Source organism: Scyliorhinus canicula, chromosome 1 (genome assembly GCF_902713615.1).
Source record: "Scyliorhinus canicula chromosome 1, sScyCan1.1, whole genome shotgun sequence".
Taxonomy (NCBI): Eukaryota; Metazoa; Chordata; class Chondrichthyes; order Carcharhiniformes; family Scyliorhinidae; genus Scyliorhinus; species Scyliorhinus canicula.
Window position 1 is genome coordinate 254,888,614 of NC_052146.1, and position 16,624 is coordinate 254,905,237.

Sequence of the window (16,624 nt, forward strand, 5' to 3'; positions counted from 1 at the left end):
AGCCCCTCCCCCCCAGCACGCACACTCCAAAGGCTCTGGCGACCCCCCCCACCACCTGCGACTGTGCCGTCACTTCTCTGGCAGTCGCCCCACGCCGACCCCTACCTCAGTGCTGGCCGGGGTCAACCAGCACGCGACTGGTTGAGCCATTGAATAGGTGGTCTGATTTATGCCGGTGTGACCCATGGTCACGTCAGGGGGACTTTTTTTTTTTACATAGAATTTACAGTGCAGAAGGAGGCCATTTGGCCCATCGAGTCTGCACCGTCTCTTGGAAAGAGCATCCTACCCAAGGTCAACACCTCCACCCTATCCCCATAACCTAGTAACCCCACCCAACACTAAGGGCAATTTTGGACACTAAGGGCAATTTAGCATGGCCAATCCACCTAACCTGCACGTCTTTGGACTGTGGGAGGAAACCGGAGTACCCGGAGGAAACCCACGCACACACGGGGAGGATGTGCAGACTCCACACAGACAGTGACCCAAGCCGGAATCGAACCTGGGACCCTGTAGCTGTGAAGCGATTGTGCTATCCACAATGCTACCGTGCTGCCCGGATGCTTCGGCCCATCCAGCCCACAGAATTGGGGTGGCCCCGGGGCCCGTTGCGTCGCGCCGGTTCTCGATATTCTCCGAGGCGTGCGGCGCGATTCACATCGACTGGACTTTTGGTGGGCCGGAGAATATCGCGGGGCAGCCAGACCAGATTTAGGCCGCCCCCCCGGCGTTTCTCCCACCCGCAGGGCGTCGGAGAATCCCGCCCATATACTTCTTAACTTCTATTCTTCCCATTTCCCACTCTTAATTTGATTTTTAATCGCTCTCTTTATTTCACATTCTGTGTCTTAAATTGGTGTTGAATTCACTATTCTATTCCTTGTTTAAATCCTGAACTGGCCAATCGTCATTCCGTCAATCTGATTAACGAGATAGAGAGCTGCTTGTATTATTCAGACAGGGCCAACAGCAGGCACCCTGCTATTTCCACCTTGCACCAAGATCCAATTGCTGTGTAAATTATCATGGAGATTAAATGGGTGAGTGCAAGTCTAACAAATTGACTACAGTAAATTCTTGCCAATGGATTATTCCTGCCATTTTTTTTTTGTTTTATCCGAAGGTTCTCCTCTGGATGTCATACAAATATTTATGCTAAACTTTCACATTGATGTGTTATCTGTGCTGGTCTAACATCGACTGCAACTGGATGTAGTAAAACGAAAAACAAGCTTCACACAGGAGATGGTCTAACACTGTTTTACTGAACCTGTTGATTGCTGTGCATGATCTGCTGTGGGTTGACACTCTATTAACCTGACAACCTCCTACTGGCTTGACCAGACTAGCTCTCTACCACATGGTGATGATGTTCATTGGCCTGTGCACTGCAACTATCTCCCTAGCCTTGTCTTGTGAGAGAGGGAGGGCCTTAATGCCCTGTGGGCTTAATAGTGGTGGTGTCCTGTCATGTGATTGGTTATTTTGTGTCGTGTGTGTTCATTGGTTATCCTGTGTCAATCACTGCCAGTCTGCATCTCATGATGTACATGAGTTGATATTATGACACACATGTTATGAATGAAGCTAACAAATAGGAGAGTGCCATCAGAAGATCTTCAAAGAAAAAATTTATTCTGATACACAGAAAAGTATAAAATATTTCCTCTTTCCAACTATTCGGTATAATTATCATTCCCAACAGCAGTTTATGATTAGCATTTACAAATCACATATCATACCAAGGTGAAGTGGGGAGCCTGTCCTCCAGTCAGTATCTTGTGAGGATCACATTACCAGTGAAAATCAGACTAATTGCATGTTATAAACCTCTCCGGATTCTTGTTACTATTGATTTCAGTGAGGCATGTTTTAACACACTGGTTGATTAAGATATGTAATAATCTACCAGAAACAATGGTGGAAGCAGAATCCATGGCAAAATTAAAACATTTGGGGGAAAAAATAAAGAATGAAGGGAAGGAAATGGGATTAAAAGGATAATTTTTTCACAAAGTCAGCAACATGTGATGGACTGAATGGTCTCCTCCTGAGTTTTAAGCGGAATGTAACCATGGGCAGGATTCTCTGTTGCAGATACTAAGGCACGATCTACCGGCCGGGTCCCCCCAGAATTGGAACACAACTGACTGGTGGATGCTGGGAGAGGCTCCTGTGGGTGTCCCGAATACAGTGATCTCGTGAGGTATTACGATCAGGATCTTGCCCACAATGGGCGAGACCAAGCCTTGCATGCTTAAGTAGGTTTAAAACCCACTTAGGCATGTTGACCCGGGATCTATCCGGCTTCCGGCATCAACCAGTCTCCCTCGGGAAACCCCATCTGGGTGGCATTCAGTACTGGTCCACGCAAACGGGAACCAGAGGGGGAACGCCACCTCGGGGCCTCTCAGGTCATCAGAGGCTCCTGCATGGTCGGGGACAGGGCGGGATGGCCCCCTAGCCCTCCCCCTTGGACAAGCACACCTTCGCACTGCCAGGTTGGCACCTTGGCACTGCCACCCTGACAGTGCCAAAGTATCCAGCTGGTACTGCCTAGCTGGAAGGAACACTGCCAGGTACCAGGGTGGCACAGCCAAGTGTCAGGGCATGATGGGGCCATGCCCACGAAAGAAGGGTGGAGGGGGAATTTAGGGTGGGTATGAAGGCGCCAATGGAAGGTTTGTGGATGGAGGGTCGTATCCTGGAAAAAGAGCACGGGGAAACTTGAAATGGATGGGGGCTCTCAGCGACCTAATTGGGAGGTGTCATCACTTGGTGGGGGGGAGGGGGGGGGGGGGAGGAGGTAGTATGGGCTGGATTCTCCGCCGTCGGGATGCTCCATTTTGCCGGCAGCCCGGGGGATTCCTGACGGCGTGGGTCTGCCCCCATTGACTATTGACCAGTCGGCGAAACGGAGCATCCCGCCGACGGGGTGAACCACTGGCGCGGCGAGACAGAGAATTCAGCCCCATGTTTGCGGGGGGAGTGACATTGCCCATGGGTTGGGGGTGTGGAGACCCTAAAACCCACTCAGAGATCAGGGCATCCTTTCAAAATGGTGACCCAATCTTTGAGGATCAGGACTGGCCTGGGAGCAGCTCCCCAGTGATGAAAATAATTCTAAGTGTGAAAGCTAAACCGGTGAGAAACTCCCCAGGGCCCAAAAAATTACCAAGGGTGTGATTTAACTAAATGGCAACAAAGTATCATACACACTCTTAGGTGTACACATGTAAAGCATCCTATCTGGCTGCATTATAGCCTGGGATGGCAACTGCTCGGTCCAAGACCGTAAGAAACCACAGAGAGTTCTGAACACAGCCCAGTTCATCACGCGAACCCTCCTCCCATCCATTGACTCTGTCTACACCTCCCGCTGCCTGGGGAAAGTGGGCAGCATTATCAAAGACCCCTCCCACCTGGGTTATTCTCTCTTTTAACCTCTTCCATCGGGCAGGGGATACAAAAGTCTGAGAACACAGATTAAAAACAGCTTCTTCCCCGCTGTTACCAGACTCCAGAATAGCACTCTTATGGACTGAACTGATCTCTCCACGCATCTTCTCTACTGATTGGTACTATGCACGATGTTTCACCAGATGCCTGCGTCTAGGTATTTAAATTGTGCATCTATCATATGTCCTATTTTTTTCAAGTATGGAACGATCTGTATGGCCTGTACGCAGAACAATACTTTTCACTCTACCTGGGTACACATGACCAGAACCCCAAATCCAAACCCAAATGTGGAGGCGACATGTAGGACAGCTTATCCAGTGAGTGATCTATCACCGCGCACCATCTCCATAACTGCCACCCCTTCAAACCCCACCCGTGAGATGGAATGGTCAGCACACATGCAGGGACAATCCGGGAGGACAGTGAAGGCAGGAATTAGACTCTGTCAAATGATGAGGGGCACCAGAGCTCATCTCACAGCGAACCATCATCACCCTTCGTCCCAAGGTCAAACCTACTGATACTGCCAACCCAGGGCCAACACCCTGCAGTGATGCTGGTAGGAACCTTGGAGGGGGGTGCAGGAGCTGGGCTAACAGGATGGAGTGAAGGTGAGGAGGGACAGAGAAGGATGACAGTGGCTATTGGGGGGGGGGGGGTCTGGAGAGGTAAGACAAGGAGCTGCAGGCGGTCAAGCCCCCTAGTCGGAGAACCCAGAGGTGATTAGGTCGTCCTGTATGCGGCGGCCCTGGAGCACAAGTTTGGCAATCTTCCTGTGCCCTGGTCATCTGGCCATCCCCCCGCATCCTTCTCATTGGAGGAAGGGCTTCCTCCTTCTCCTCCAGCATGTCCCCCTCTGCAGCGTGATGTTGTGCAGGGTGCAGCAGGCCACCATGATGTGCGATTCCCTATGTAGAGAGCCCCACTAAAGCGGTCGAAGCATTTGAACCTCACGTTGAGGGTGGCAATGCACCCTCAATGACTCGCCTGGTTGCTGCATGGGCGTCGTTACAGTGGTTCTCCGCATCAGTCTGGGGCCTCCGGACAGGCGTCGTTAGCCAAGACTTCAGCGATAACCTCTGTTGTCTAGGAGCCTTTGTCTGTCGTCTCCTTCACCCGAGGGAGTGCCTCAAAGGTGTCAGGAACAGACCAGTGTGTCAGGATATATGCGTTGTGTGTGCTGTCTAGATATCAGGCACAGACGTGCATCACATCAACTGCACACTGAGGGAATGGAAGCCCTTCCTTTGGATGAGGGGCACCCCATGGTGAGCCGATGCACGGAGGCACAGTGTCCCAGCGGGGAATCGAACCTGGGACCTTGGCGCTGTGAAGCCACAGTGCAATCCACTTGTGCTACCGTGCTGCCCTAATATGTGTCCCAACAATCTGGGACCAGGGGCATGCCAGCGATGATGGTGAATCCTGCTGCCAAGGCATCCGGGTGGGCTTGGTCTTCTCTGAAGCTAATGCAGTTCGTTGCCTGGGCATATAGGGCATCCATAATGGCGTGGATGCACCTATGTGCGGATGTCGAAGATTTGGGCAGCACGGTAGCAGAAGTGGATAGCACTGTGGCTTCACAGCGCCAGGATCCCAGGTTCGATTCCCCACTGGGTCACTGTTTGTTGGAGTCTGCATGTTCTCCCCGTGTCTGTGTGGGTTTCCTCCGGGTGCTCCGGTTTCCTCCCACAGTCCAAAGACGTGCAGGTTAGGTGGATTGGCCATGATACATTGCCCTTAGTGACCAAAAAGGTTAAGAGGGGTTATTGGGTTACGGGGTTAGGGTGGAAGTGAGGGCTTAAGTGGGTCGGTGCAGACTTGATGGGCAGAATGGCCTCCTTCTGCCCTGTATGTTCTATGTTCGATATCCCAGACAGGTCCCCATTCGGAGCAGTGGAAAGAACCTGAGGCAAAGAGGTTTAGGGGGACCGTCACCTTGACGGCCACTGGGAGTAGAACCCCGCGGTTCCAGGTGTGCCATCATCTGGCACAGATGTTGCACAGTCTCCCCAGTTAGACAAAGTCTTCAGTGACACGCTTGGACCGGCATGTCCTTGAAGAACAGGCGCCAATGGTATACACGTGGCCTGATGCGGCACCTCCTTCGCACCACCTACTCAGCCTGTTGGAAGGCCGGCTCTCCAGCCTGAATGGCTGGCCACTGCTCTTGTGGGACAGGCTCCTGTTGTCCAAGGTCCTCTCCAACAGCACCTGTGTCTGCAGCCTGGATGCGTTTGCAGGAACATCTTGGCTGTTCTCCAAAATGTATTCTTTGCAGGGAGATAAGAGAGGATATGTTAGCAAGATGTGCATTCCCTTACCCATCCTATTCCAACAAGTTACACGGCGTCCCTGAGTTGCACCTCAGCTCCACACCTCAGCCGTTCCCCCCGATACATTGCCTTCCACACTGCACCCTGATCCCATCGATGAGTGTCATCGCCCCGACGCCGGATCGCGATTCTCTACAGAGCAGAGAATCGGCGCTATTGGCGCTGGCATGGTCGGTGTGGCGCCGGTCGGGGGCCGCTCTGCGGGGCCCCCCCATAGGCCGATTCTCGGTCTGGGATGGGCCGAGCGGCCGTGGCAAAAAACCCCAAGTCCCGCCGGCGTCATTCTAATCTGCTCTTAGCCAGCGGGACGTCGGCATGGAAGGGTCCACGGGTGGTTTGTTGGGGGGGGGGGGGGGGGGGGGGGATCGACCCCGGGGGGGCCTCTGTTGTGGACTGGCCCGCGATCGGGGCCCACCGATCGGTGAGCCGGCCTCTCGGGCTGGGGACCTCCTTTTTTCTGCGCTGGCCCCTTTCGCCCTACGCCATGTTGCGTCAGGGCCGGTGGCGGAGAGGGAGCCACTGCACATGCGTGGGTTGGCACCGGTGCCACTGCACATGCATGCGTTGGTGCCAGTGTCACTGCGCATGCTCGGACCCCGCGGCGCTCAGTTGACGGCGGGATCGGCAGCAGGAGCGGCGTGGGTCACTCCAGTGCCATGCTGGCCAGAATTGTTGCTCCTGAGACCATGTTGACATCGTCGGGAAACGCAACGGTGTTTCCGACGGCGTCAACACTTAGCCTCAGGATCAGAGAATCCCGCCCCTTGTTTATCGGCAGACACCCGATTCTCCGCCCGATCATGATCCACATTGACGGGCCGCAGGGCAGAGAATCCAGCCCCATATCTTTTCAAAGTGTCAGACTCTGACTGAAAACAAGCGTGTACCTCTCCAGCTGCACAGAACAATTTTCACTCCAGACCTTGAGCCTCTCTGAATAAAAAAATGAATGTGCAGGGTTTTCACCATGACTCTGTCAGAGAGGGGTCTGATAGAGGTGGCAAGACGGCTTCACAGAGATCAGGGCACCATCTTTAAAGGGCGCCCCAATCAAAACTGAAGATCAGCTCCCTACCACATTCCCATAATCATTAAGCTTTCTTTCCGCACACCCCCTCTCCCCAACCAACAATCGGGTTCTCACCCTCTGCCCCTCCACAGCGGAAATATCGGCAACATTCACCCCCCTCATTGCTAGTGCCAACATGGCAGCGCCAACTTGTTGCAAGAGGAAGTACCCTGCATGTTCCTCTCCCCACGGCGGCTATACTTACCTTTATGCCCCTGGAGGGATCCCTCGACTGATTCTCGTTTTTAAAAAGCTGTTGCGAACGTGTTGACTTGACTTCAGCGAGGTCTGACTATTCAGTGAGGGGAGAGATCATGTGGCGGGGACTGGCTAATTGCATTAAAGCATTAAAATGAGGTTCTTGTTCTTTGCGGGCGTGAACCCCGTGATGTCACCAGCAAGGGGCACCGAAATTTGGGAATTCTCGATTCTCGACATACTTGCTGCTCACGCCGCCGTTCGCTCTGACGCTGAACATGGGCTGAAAATCACCCCCATGATTCTAAGTTGCAAACTTAAAATGGGAAAGAGGGTAATTTTGAAGAAAGAGTTAAAACAATATGATTACCAATTGCTTGAAGTCCACAAGTGTAATATTTTTAAAAATATTTCGATCATCTCAAAATATCATGAGTCTCCTTCACATTCGATGAGAGATCTATGGATTTAGGAGGTTACACCTCCTAAACTTCCATCACTAATGCCACTCCACACGCCGCAAAACATGGTGATCTTCATTTAAGTGAGGATCCACTAAGCTGTTTTATGTTCTTAATGAGCTAATGTACTTTTTAACTGGAATACTTCCAAACCAAGCTTGAAGTCTTGCAAAGAACTCACATGTTTCATTGAAACTATAACTCACAAGTTTCTTGCCTGAACAATCCTGGGAAACAACTGTGACCATGCAATTGAGAAACAAACTTCTGAACTGCTAAACTATGGAGCTGGCTTGTGAAAATTTCCTTTGTACAGATTTTTCATTTTAGATGATTGGGAAGAGTTGATTATTAGAATCACTTTTAGAATTCCATAAAGTTCTTTTATTAGCATGATAACTAAAACAACAGGGCATTTTTGTTTTAATCTACTTACTACATAACCCAAATAACTTCAGTCATGTTTGCATTAATGCAGCATTAATCATGTTGTTGTGTATTAATGAGTTTTCAGGCTATGCTAATTACTGTCATAGATTCTGCAGCAGGCCATTAAATATACAAATTGCTGAATTAAAGATCTGGGCCTTTTCATGATTAATCTTAAATGGGTAAAAACTAATGATGTCTATAGAAAGTTTTCTTTTACTTTTAGCTGATTTTATGGTTATGACTCAATATAATCAATCTAATTTATTTAAAATGATGGACTGTATTTTTAAAAATCCAGTTGATCTCCTGTGGGGCCGCTCACAAGTAAAGTTCTGTTCCTGAGTTTTCTTTCTGTTTGCCTTTCTCTCTCCCCCATTTTTTTCTTTCCATTCATATTTTTATGTCTTGTTAGGTCTCACATGCCTTCAATCAATGTTGTTCATCTATCTCTGTTTGTGCCCCACTCCTTTCTGCAAAATGATTCAAAATCGTACTTCAAAGAAAATCATCAGTTCTCAATCATTAAATAAATCTTTTTGCTGTAAAACATGCATTTTATAATAAACCCAAATACTAACATGGCTATATATAATCATATGAAAAGAAATGGGCTGGATTTCATGGTCGTGGCAATGAGCCGATCCATTGGGCATTTCCAGGAGCCCAGATATGATCAAAAGCCAATTAGGTACCAACCCGGCCAGGCTGTGGGTCTTGCAGGATGATGTTCAGCCACTGAGGTTTGACGGTCAATCAGAGACCAACAGGCCCTTCAGTACCAACAGTGCCACCGGGAACAGCGACCACTGCTGGTGCTGCAGGGAGTTCCAGAAGGTTCACCACTGGAGCCCCTGAACATGTGTAAATAAATTGGCAGGGGAAATCAGTCAGGCTCTGGTTAGTCTGGGTGGTGAGGGACGGGGAGCGATGTAGCAGCAGCCTTTGCCACTGATAGGTTCCTCCATTGGGCACAGGAAGCCTGAGTAAGAGGGACACCACCGCCCGGCATCTGGGCCGCAGGCATACCCACCAGGCTATGGGTAGTGTTTTGGTGTATCTGGTGTTTTGACCACATTGTGGACCCCAAATCCCTACACTGTTGTTCGCAGAATGCCAATAGCATTCCTGCAGTGAAAGGCTGAGGCCCTTAGGTGGCTACTTCCGGCAGGAAGGAGTTGGAAAGATGGCCAACTTTTCACCCACCCAATTAATGCAATTACAAAATGTTCAAAATCAATTATAATAGCGCAAAGGAAGTTGGTGTTGAATTTTATATATTTTGCTTTATGTCTGAAAGGAAAGTTAGGCGTACAATTTATACTTTACAACTGTTCCTTTTTGTTGATTTCTTACCTAAATTGGCCTGAAGGGAGCAAGTTTAACCTAACCTGACAGGATTGTTATGACATTGGAGCATGATCAATGGTTTTTACAATCATTACACTTTCCATCTGGTCATTTTTTCCACTTTACATTTGTTTTGTATATTATGTGATCTTTGGGCGGTATTCTCCCCCCACCCCCTCCGCCGGGTGGGAGAATCGCCGGGGCGCCACGCGAGTCGCGCCATGCCGCCCTGACACCGGCATACGAATCTCCAACCCCCCAGAAACCAGCGCCGTGAGAATCGCGGCGGGCCGCTCGGAGAATCGCCGCAAACGGCGAGCAGCGATTCTCCGGCCTGGATGGGCCGAGCGGCCGTTCTGACACGACAGGTTCCCGCCGGCGCCATCCACCCCTGGTCGCTGCCGGCGGGAACGCTGGGGGGGGCAGCCTATGGGGAGGGGGGGCTCCTTCAACGGGGGGGGGGCCTCTGATGGGGTCTGGTCCGCCTTGGCGGGCCGGCCTCTTCCCCCACCTCCCCCCCCCCCCTTGCCCGCCCCGGGCCTACCTCCTTCCGCGGCCGGCCCCAGAACACTGGTGCCATGTTGGTGAGAGGCCGGCTCGCGTAAGAAGTTCCCCGCGCATGCACAGGATGGTGCAGCCCAACTGCGCATGCGCAGGTTGGCGCGGCGCCAAATGGGCACCGCGTGAGGAGGCTGGAGCGGCGTGAACCATTCCAGTGCCTTGCTGGCCCCCTTTGGGGCCAGAATAGGTCGTGCCTGGGCCCTGTTCACACCGTGGTGAAACGCGGCGCATTCACGACGGCGCAGGCACTTAGGGCGCGATTCTCCGCTCCCCACGGCGGGTGGGAGAATCGCTGGAGGGCCGAGCGACTCATTTCACGTCCCCCTGGCACCCCTCGCGATTCTCCCACCCCCTGCTCGGAAGAATCGCTGCTCGCCGTTTTTCACGGCGACCGCCGATTCTCCGGCACGGATCGGCCGAGCGGCCTGCCGTTCGCGATCGGTTCACGGCGGCGGCAACCACACCTGATCGCAGCTGTCGTGAACATGGGCGCCAAAGGCCCGTTTAAAGCTTGTGGGGGGCGGAGAGGGGAGTGAGCACCACGGCCGTGCTCGGGAGGGGACTGGCCCGCTATCGGTGCCCACCGATTGTCGGGCCGGCGTCTCAAAGCGACGCACTCTTTCCCCTCCGCAGCCCGCAGGATCATGCCGCCACATCTTGCGGGGCAGCGGAGGGGAAGACGGCCACCGCGCATGCGCGGGTTTGAGCCATCAGCCGTCGTGATGTCAGCCGCGCATGCGCGGGTTGGAGCCGGCCAATCTGCGCATGCGTGGCTGACGTCACATAGGCGCCGCCGTCGCGTCAAGGCCCGGTGGCCGAGAATAACGGAGTGCCGCTCCTAGTCTCCCGGGTGGGGGTGAATAAGGTGAGAGGAGCGGCCTCCGAAGCCGTCGTGAAACTCGGCCGAGTTCACGACGGCCTTCCCGATTTTTCCTGGGAGCGGATAATTCCGCCCTTAGTCCCGGGAGCGGAGAATCCCGCCCTTTATGTTTGATGTTTTGACTTGTCTGAAGTAATACAACGAAGAACATAAGAAATTCATAGATATCATAGCTATCATAGAATCTACAATGCAGAAGGAGGCCATTCGGTCCATCGAGTCTGCACCGGCTTTTGGACCCTACCCAAGGTCAACACCTCCACCTTATCCCCATAACCCAGTGACCCCACCCAACACTAAGGGCAATTTTGGACACTAAGGGCAATTTATCATGGCGAGGAAACCCACGCGGGGAGGATGTGCAGACTCCACACAGACAGTGACCCAAGCCGGAATTGAACCTCGGACCCTGGAGCTGTGAAGCAATTGTGCTATCCACAAGGCTACCGTGCTGCAGGAGTAGTTCATTGTGGGCAGCACAGTAGCACAGTTGTTAGCACAGTTGCTTCACAGTTCCAGGGTACCAGGTTCGATTCTCGGCTTGGGTCACTCTCTGTGCGGAGTCTGCACATTCTCCCGTGTCAACGGCGTTTCCTCCGGGTTTCCTCACACAGTCCAAAGATGTGCAGGTTAGGTGGATTAGCCATGATAAATGGCCCTTAGTGTCCAAAAAAAATGTTAGCTGAGGTTACTGGGTTACGGGGATAGGGTGGAGGCGTCGTCTTAAGTAGGGTGCTCTTTCCAAGAGTTGGTGCAGACTCGATGGGCTGAATGGCCTCCTTCTGCACTGTAAGTTCTATGATTCTATGATTACGCCCATCAAGCTTGCTCCTTCCTCCACTCAAATCAGATCATGGCTAATCTGATTGTGGCATTTTGACTCCATGTGCTTGCCTGCACCCCATCACCATTATTCTTGACGCCTCTGTCAATTAAAAATCTGTCTAACTCTGCCTTGGATATGTTCACTGATTCACCCTCACCCGCTCACTAGTGAAGATAAATCTAAACATGAATGACACTCTGAGAAATAATTCTTCTTAATTGCCATTTTAAATGTGAGACTCCTATTTTACACCATGTCCCCTGGTTCTAGATTCGCTCATGAGAAGAAACATCCATTTGGCGTTCACCATGTCAAGCCTCCTTACATGTTTCAATAAGATCACCTCTAAACTCCAATTTCTTTCATTTCTCTATATTCAACTGCTCTTTGTTGAGAGTTGTTGTCTCCAGAAGTACAGGATGCTTCCTCTCTTGTCTAAATATCAGAGTTCTTATACAAGCTTGAACTTACCTCTTACCTCCAGCCACATGGAAGCTGTCAGTCTCTGATGTTCCCTTCTTAGCTCTGAGATCAATGCTCATTGATCTTAATACTGTTTTTCCCTGCTAAGTGGCTGAAAGAAAACACCAATTTCCAGAACGTGTAAACCCAGATTTTGTGGTGTTAAACAGGGAAACTGTAGCACTGCATGTCAGTAGTCCATTAAAAGTGACGGCAACGTCAGGAGTCTGCGCATGGGAGAATAACATGGAAATCCAGAAATTGTTGTCAGTGAGTTCCATGCTCTTCGAGAAAGTGCTCAGGTCCCCATGGAGTAATCAGTGAACTGACAAAACTTTCCACTTTTAATTATAATAATAATCTTTATTATTGTCACAAGTAGACTTACATTAACACTTCAATGAAGTTATTGTGAAAGTCCCCTAGCCGCCACATTCCGGCGCCTGTTTGGGTACACAAAGGAAGGATTCAGAATGTCCAATTCACCTAACTAGCAGTCTTTCAACACTCGTGGGACGAAACCGGAGCACCCGGGGGAACCCACGCAGACAGGGGCAAACGTGCAGACTCCACACAGAGAGTGACCCAGGCAGGAATCGAACACAGGACCCTGGCACTGTGAAGCAACAGTGCTAACCACTGTGCTACCATGCCACTCATACTGTCTTTACATGCTGGGCTAGATTCCCCGTTTTTGGGACTATGTTCCCATGCCGGCATACAAACTGTGGAATTTTACTCCCGAAATTACTGCAAAAATGTTAAACAAATTCATAGCCCTGCAGGGTCCAACAGGGACCCAGAGTGAATCTCACAGCTTTTGCTGCAGAAAAGGCACCCCGCACGTCCGGGTCAGAGGCCACGCATGTACACAGCGGCGGCTTCCAGTGGCCGCGCCATGCTCCATAGTGGACTCGGATCGCAGAGCCAGAATGAAGAAAGAGATCCCCGATCGACCGCGCGCCTGACCCTCAAACCCCACATATTAAATCGCCGGCCGCCCGTAAGGCCCCGCCCCTGGTCTCCGATCCACCCGCCCCCAACCAGGGCGGCCACGGGCTGAGTCCGCAGCCGCCACACGAGCATCCCGACCGGCGATAGCAGGTTAGTTCCACTTTGTCGGGAACTCGGCCGGTCGGGGGTGGAGGATTGCTGAGCGGGACTCTGGCAATGACCCCCCCGCCGGCGCACCGTATTGCCCGGTGATGCCGATTTGTGGTGCCCGGAGAATTGCCGAACCGGCACTGGGCTGATTACGGGGTCAAACTGGATTCTCCACCCCGGCGCTGCCCGCGATTTTGGCGTCGGGCTGCGGAGAATCCAGCCCATAGTCTTACTGTAAAAAAAAGCGTAAAAGGTTACACCTTATTAAATGACTTGTAACTGGATTTATAACAATGTATTAACTTCATAATTACTGTTAACCACCCTCACTAACTTTAAAACATTCTGTGGAACATCAACTTTCTCAATTATTATTAAAACAAAGGTTTATTTTTGAATTGTGTTAATCTTTATATTAATTTCTATCTTGATTGATCTTAATCCAATCATACTAATCATTTGTTTCAAAATATGAAAACTTAAATTAAAAATAAAAAGGCTCTGTCCTTCTAACTTCCTGATTTGCTATTTGTGAGACTACTTTACTATGATTGGCTGCTTCTCTGCAGATCCTCATGAATTATCACAGTATTAAACTGCTAGGATACGCCAGGAAAGGGGAAATGCAAAAGTAGCGGAGCCATTGGCTGCCAGCAGTATCTCCTGGTCCCGCAGAACATTAACATTTTGCGCAGCTCGCCCACTGCGCTGCCAGGGAACCCGCTATGATAGGTCGACTTGGCAGGACTGGAAGATCCTGCCGGGGAAAGGGACTGGAAAATCCCACCCATTGTTTTGCATTATAAATGGCTGCGCCTTGGAAGCAATGATAAATCCAGGCAATTTGCAAATGCCATTGACTGCAAATGGAAGTATGAATGCCAAAAAACAACTTTTACTGGCATAGGTGAGAGCATCATTGGAGCAATGCAAATATTCCAGCAAATTATGTGCTGCTCCAGTAATGGCGTGACTCATTAATCTGTTACTGGAACATTGATGTTTTAGTAATAGCGCATGGCGTTACTGCAAGATTTCTATAGCACAGATTCCAGCATATTGAGGACCAATATATGAGCTACTAACCAGAAAGAGCATAAAAAATTATATGTGTTAAGAGCATAACTACAAGGGCAAGGTACAAAATTCCCATACAATTGTTAAAGATGCAAAACTCATAAGAAGAAGAGGATTGAGATAGATGCGTTGGTCTTTGGCATGAGACTTACTCAATTTCCTACTCCCGATATTGTGAGATTTTTTTTTATTGTGTTGGCACACACATTTCCTGAAATTATAAACTGCTAGATTTTACTCAATTCTTGAAGATGCCATACAAAATAAGTATGCTCAAAAAATTATAAATTCAGTTGATTATTGTTTGATTTGGTAGTTGTTTATGGGCATTGATGAGATTTGAAAAATAGCACTGCTGTTAATGTGACAAAATAATTACCAGTAAAGAATGTGTTGACAGGCAGCGTTGAACTAGGAAATTTGAAGTAGCCATGACCAGGGAAACGAGTTCCTTTCTCAGCATGAACAAGGTGGCTAAATAAAGACGTATCCATCCTTTCCAGCTGGTACACTGGAGGGGGACCGTTCATATCCATAGGTGGTTGCCAGTATAGTTTCATCATTGTGCTGTTCACTGCTTCCACTCTAGGTGCACTTTGTCCTGCTGGAGCTGAGGATGAAAACACCTTTTTTTAATTAATCCTCTGAACACCGTTCATCATTTGAAAAATAAAATAAAGATAATATAAATTATAAAACAAACCTCAATATTTTTTGGCAAGACCCAGTTGTATCAGCTCAATCCAATTTGCATTGAAAGTCAATTAAAAATATGAATTGAGAATATTGTTTTTTAATCCTATTAGCAATAAATGGCCTTAACAATTTTCAATTCACGGAATATCGCTATAATTTAGAAGTACATACAACGCAGAAAAACCCATTTCTCTCTGTTTCAGATATTAAAGGTAAAATTCTAAATTCAGTGTTGCTTGGCCTAAACAACGACTTCTGTACCATGCACCACAGCTGCTATCAGATAGATAGTTATTTCTGCAGCAGATAACATTATGAGCTCTAAAATATGTACCTATTAATAAAAGAGGTTTACATTTCGAATTCACACAAACACAGTAAATTCACAAAAATGCAGAGCAATTCTCTGGTGTTTTACATATGTTGAATATTGTCTCACAACCCGCACTATTTACTTCCAGAAATGATTTTTTGCAGTGTTTTAGATAAAGTCATAATACAGATGATGACATTTTTAAATGGGCCCATCCAGTGGAGAAATATCAATTCCAAAATAGCTGTGTTGCATGTCCCTTTTCGGACCTCACCTGTTCCTATAGTTCTCGGGGCCTACAGATGGATGTCCAGTCTCCCGCCTGAATCAGGTGGGAACCACAGGTGCCCGCCCCGCAGCTCCAAGGTTCCAGGAGCGCGACATCGAGGCGCTCCTGGATGCAGTGGAGGGAGGCCCTGTACCCCGGACACGGCCGCAGGGTTGCACCACACCTCAGCCGGCGCCTGTGGAGGGAGGTGGCAGAGGCCATCAGCGCCGTGGCCGTAACCGCCAGGACAGGCATCCAGTGCCACAAGAAGGTCAATGACCTAGTCAGGGCAGCCAGGGTGAGTATCCCCCGACCCCGCGATGGGCGGGACAGCCCGAGCTGAAATTGACATGGATGCACCCACCCATGCAGGCTGCATTGGCAGGATGGGGTGTTAATCTATGCCATCATACACACAACCGCTGGTCAGCATGTATATGTCTGCCGAACAGTTGCCCATTATCCCTGCCACTGGCCCCCCCCCCCCCCCCCCCCCCCCCACACCCTGCAAGAGAAGCGCGCTCATAACTGGGAGCGTAAGAGGACAGGGGGAGGTCCACCTGAAGTGCGCCCCCTCACCGCTCATTAAGAGAGAGCCCTGGACCTTGCAGGTGGACCCGAGGACTGGGAGGTTGCAGATGCAGAGGTTGGGGGCGCACCACCCCCATTGTGAGACCACCCCCACTGCCTGCCCTGCTTTCCCCCTTCCCCCATCCCCCTTTCCCCCATCCGCCCTTCCCCCAGTGCCAGGGCGCCCACGAGACAGGGATAGATCCGGACTGTCGGGCATACGATGCCCCCACCCAGTGCCAGGGCGCCCACAAGACAGGGATAGACCCGGCCTGTAAGGCATTCAACGACTCCACCCAGTGCCAGGGCGCCCGCGAGCCAGGGATAGACCCAGGGGGTCAGGCATATGACGCCCCCACCCAGTGCCAGGGCGCCCACAAGCTAGGGATAGATTCAGAGCGTCAGTTGTACGCCGACCCCATCTAATGCCAGTGCGGCAACACCGGTAGGCCACACCCATTGACGAGGAGGGCAGTCACAGCAACAGGCCCCCGTCCCAGTCGACCAGGGACACTTACGCACACGACACAAGCACCCAGGAGACCCACATACGGGACAC

The 16,624-nt window shown here is 50.6% G+C and overlaps 1 protein-coding gene across 7 annotated transcripts in view; it reads right to left on the reverse strand.

The window, feature by feature from the left end:
• ush2a (Usher syndrome 2A (autosomal recessive, mild)) overlaps window positions 1–16,624 on the reverse strand; it is a 1,354,742-nt gene that overhangs the window by 972,982 nt on the left and 365,136 nt on the right. For all 7 annotated transcript variants that reach the window (XR_005462328.1, XM_038811752.1, XM_038811743.1 and 4 more), the window contains exon 21: window positions 14,598–14,828. Coding sequence is in view for 6 of the 7 variants with exons in the window: in XM_038811752.1 (XP_038667680.1) it covers window positions 14,598–14,828 (231 nt within the window). In the remaining variant the exon portion in view is untranslated. The remainder of the gene's footprint in view (window positions 1–14,597; window positions 14,829–16,624) is intronic.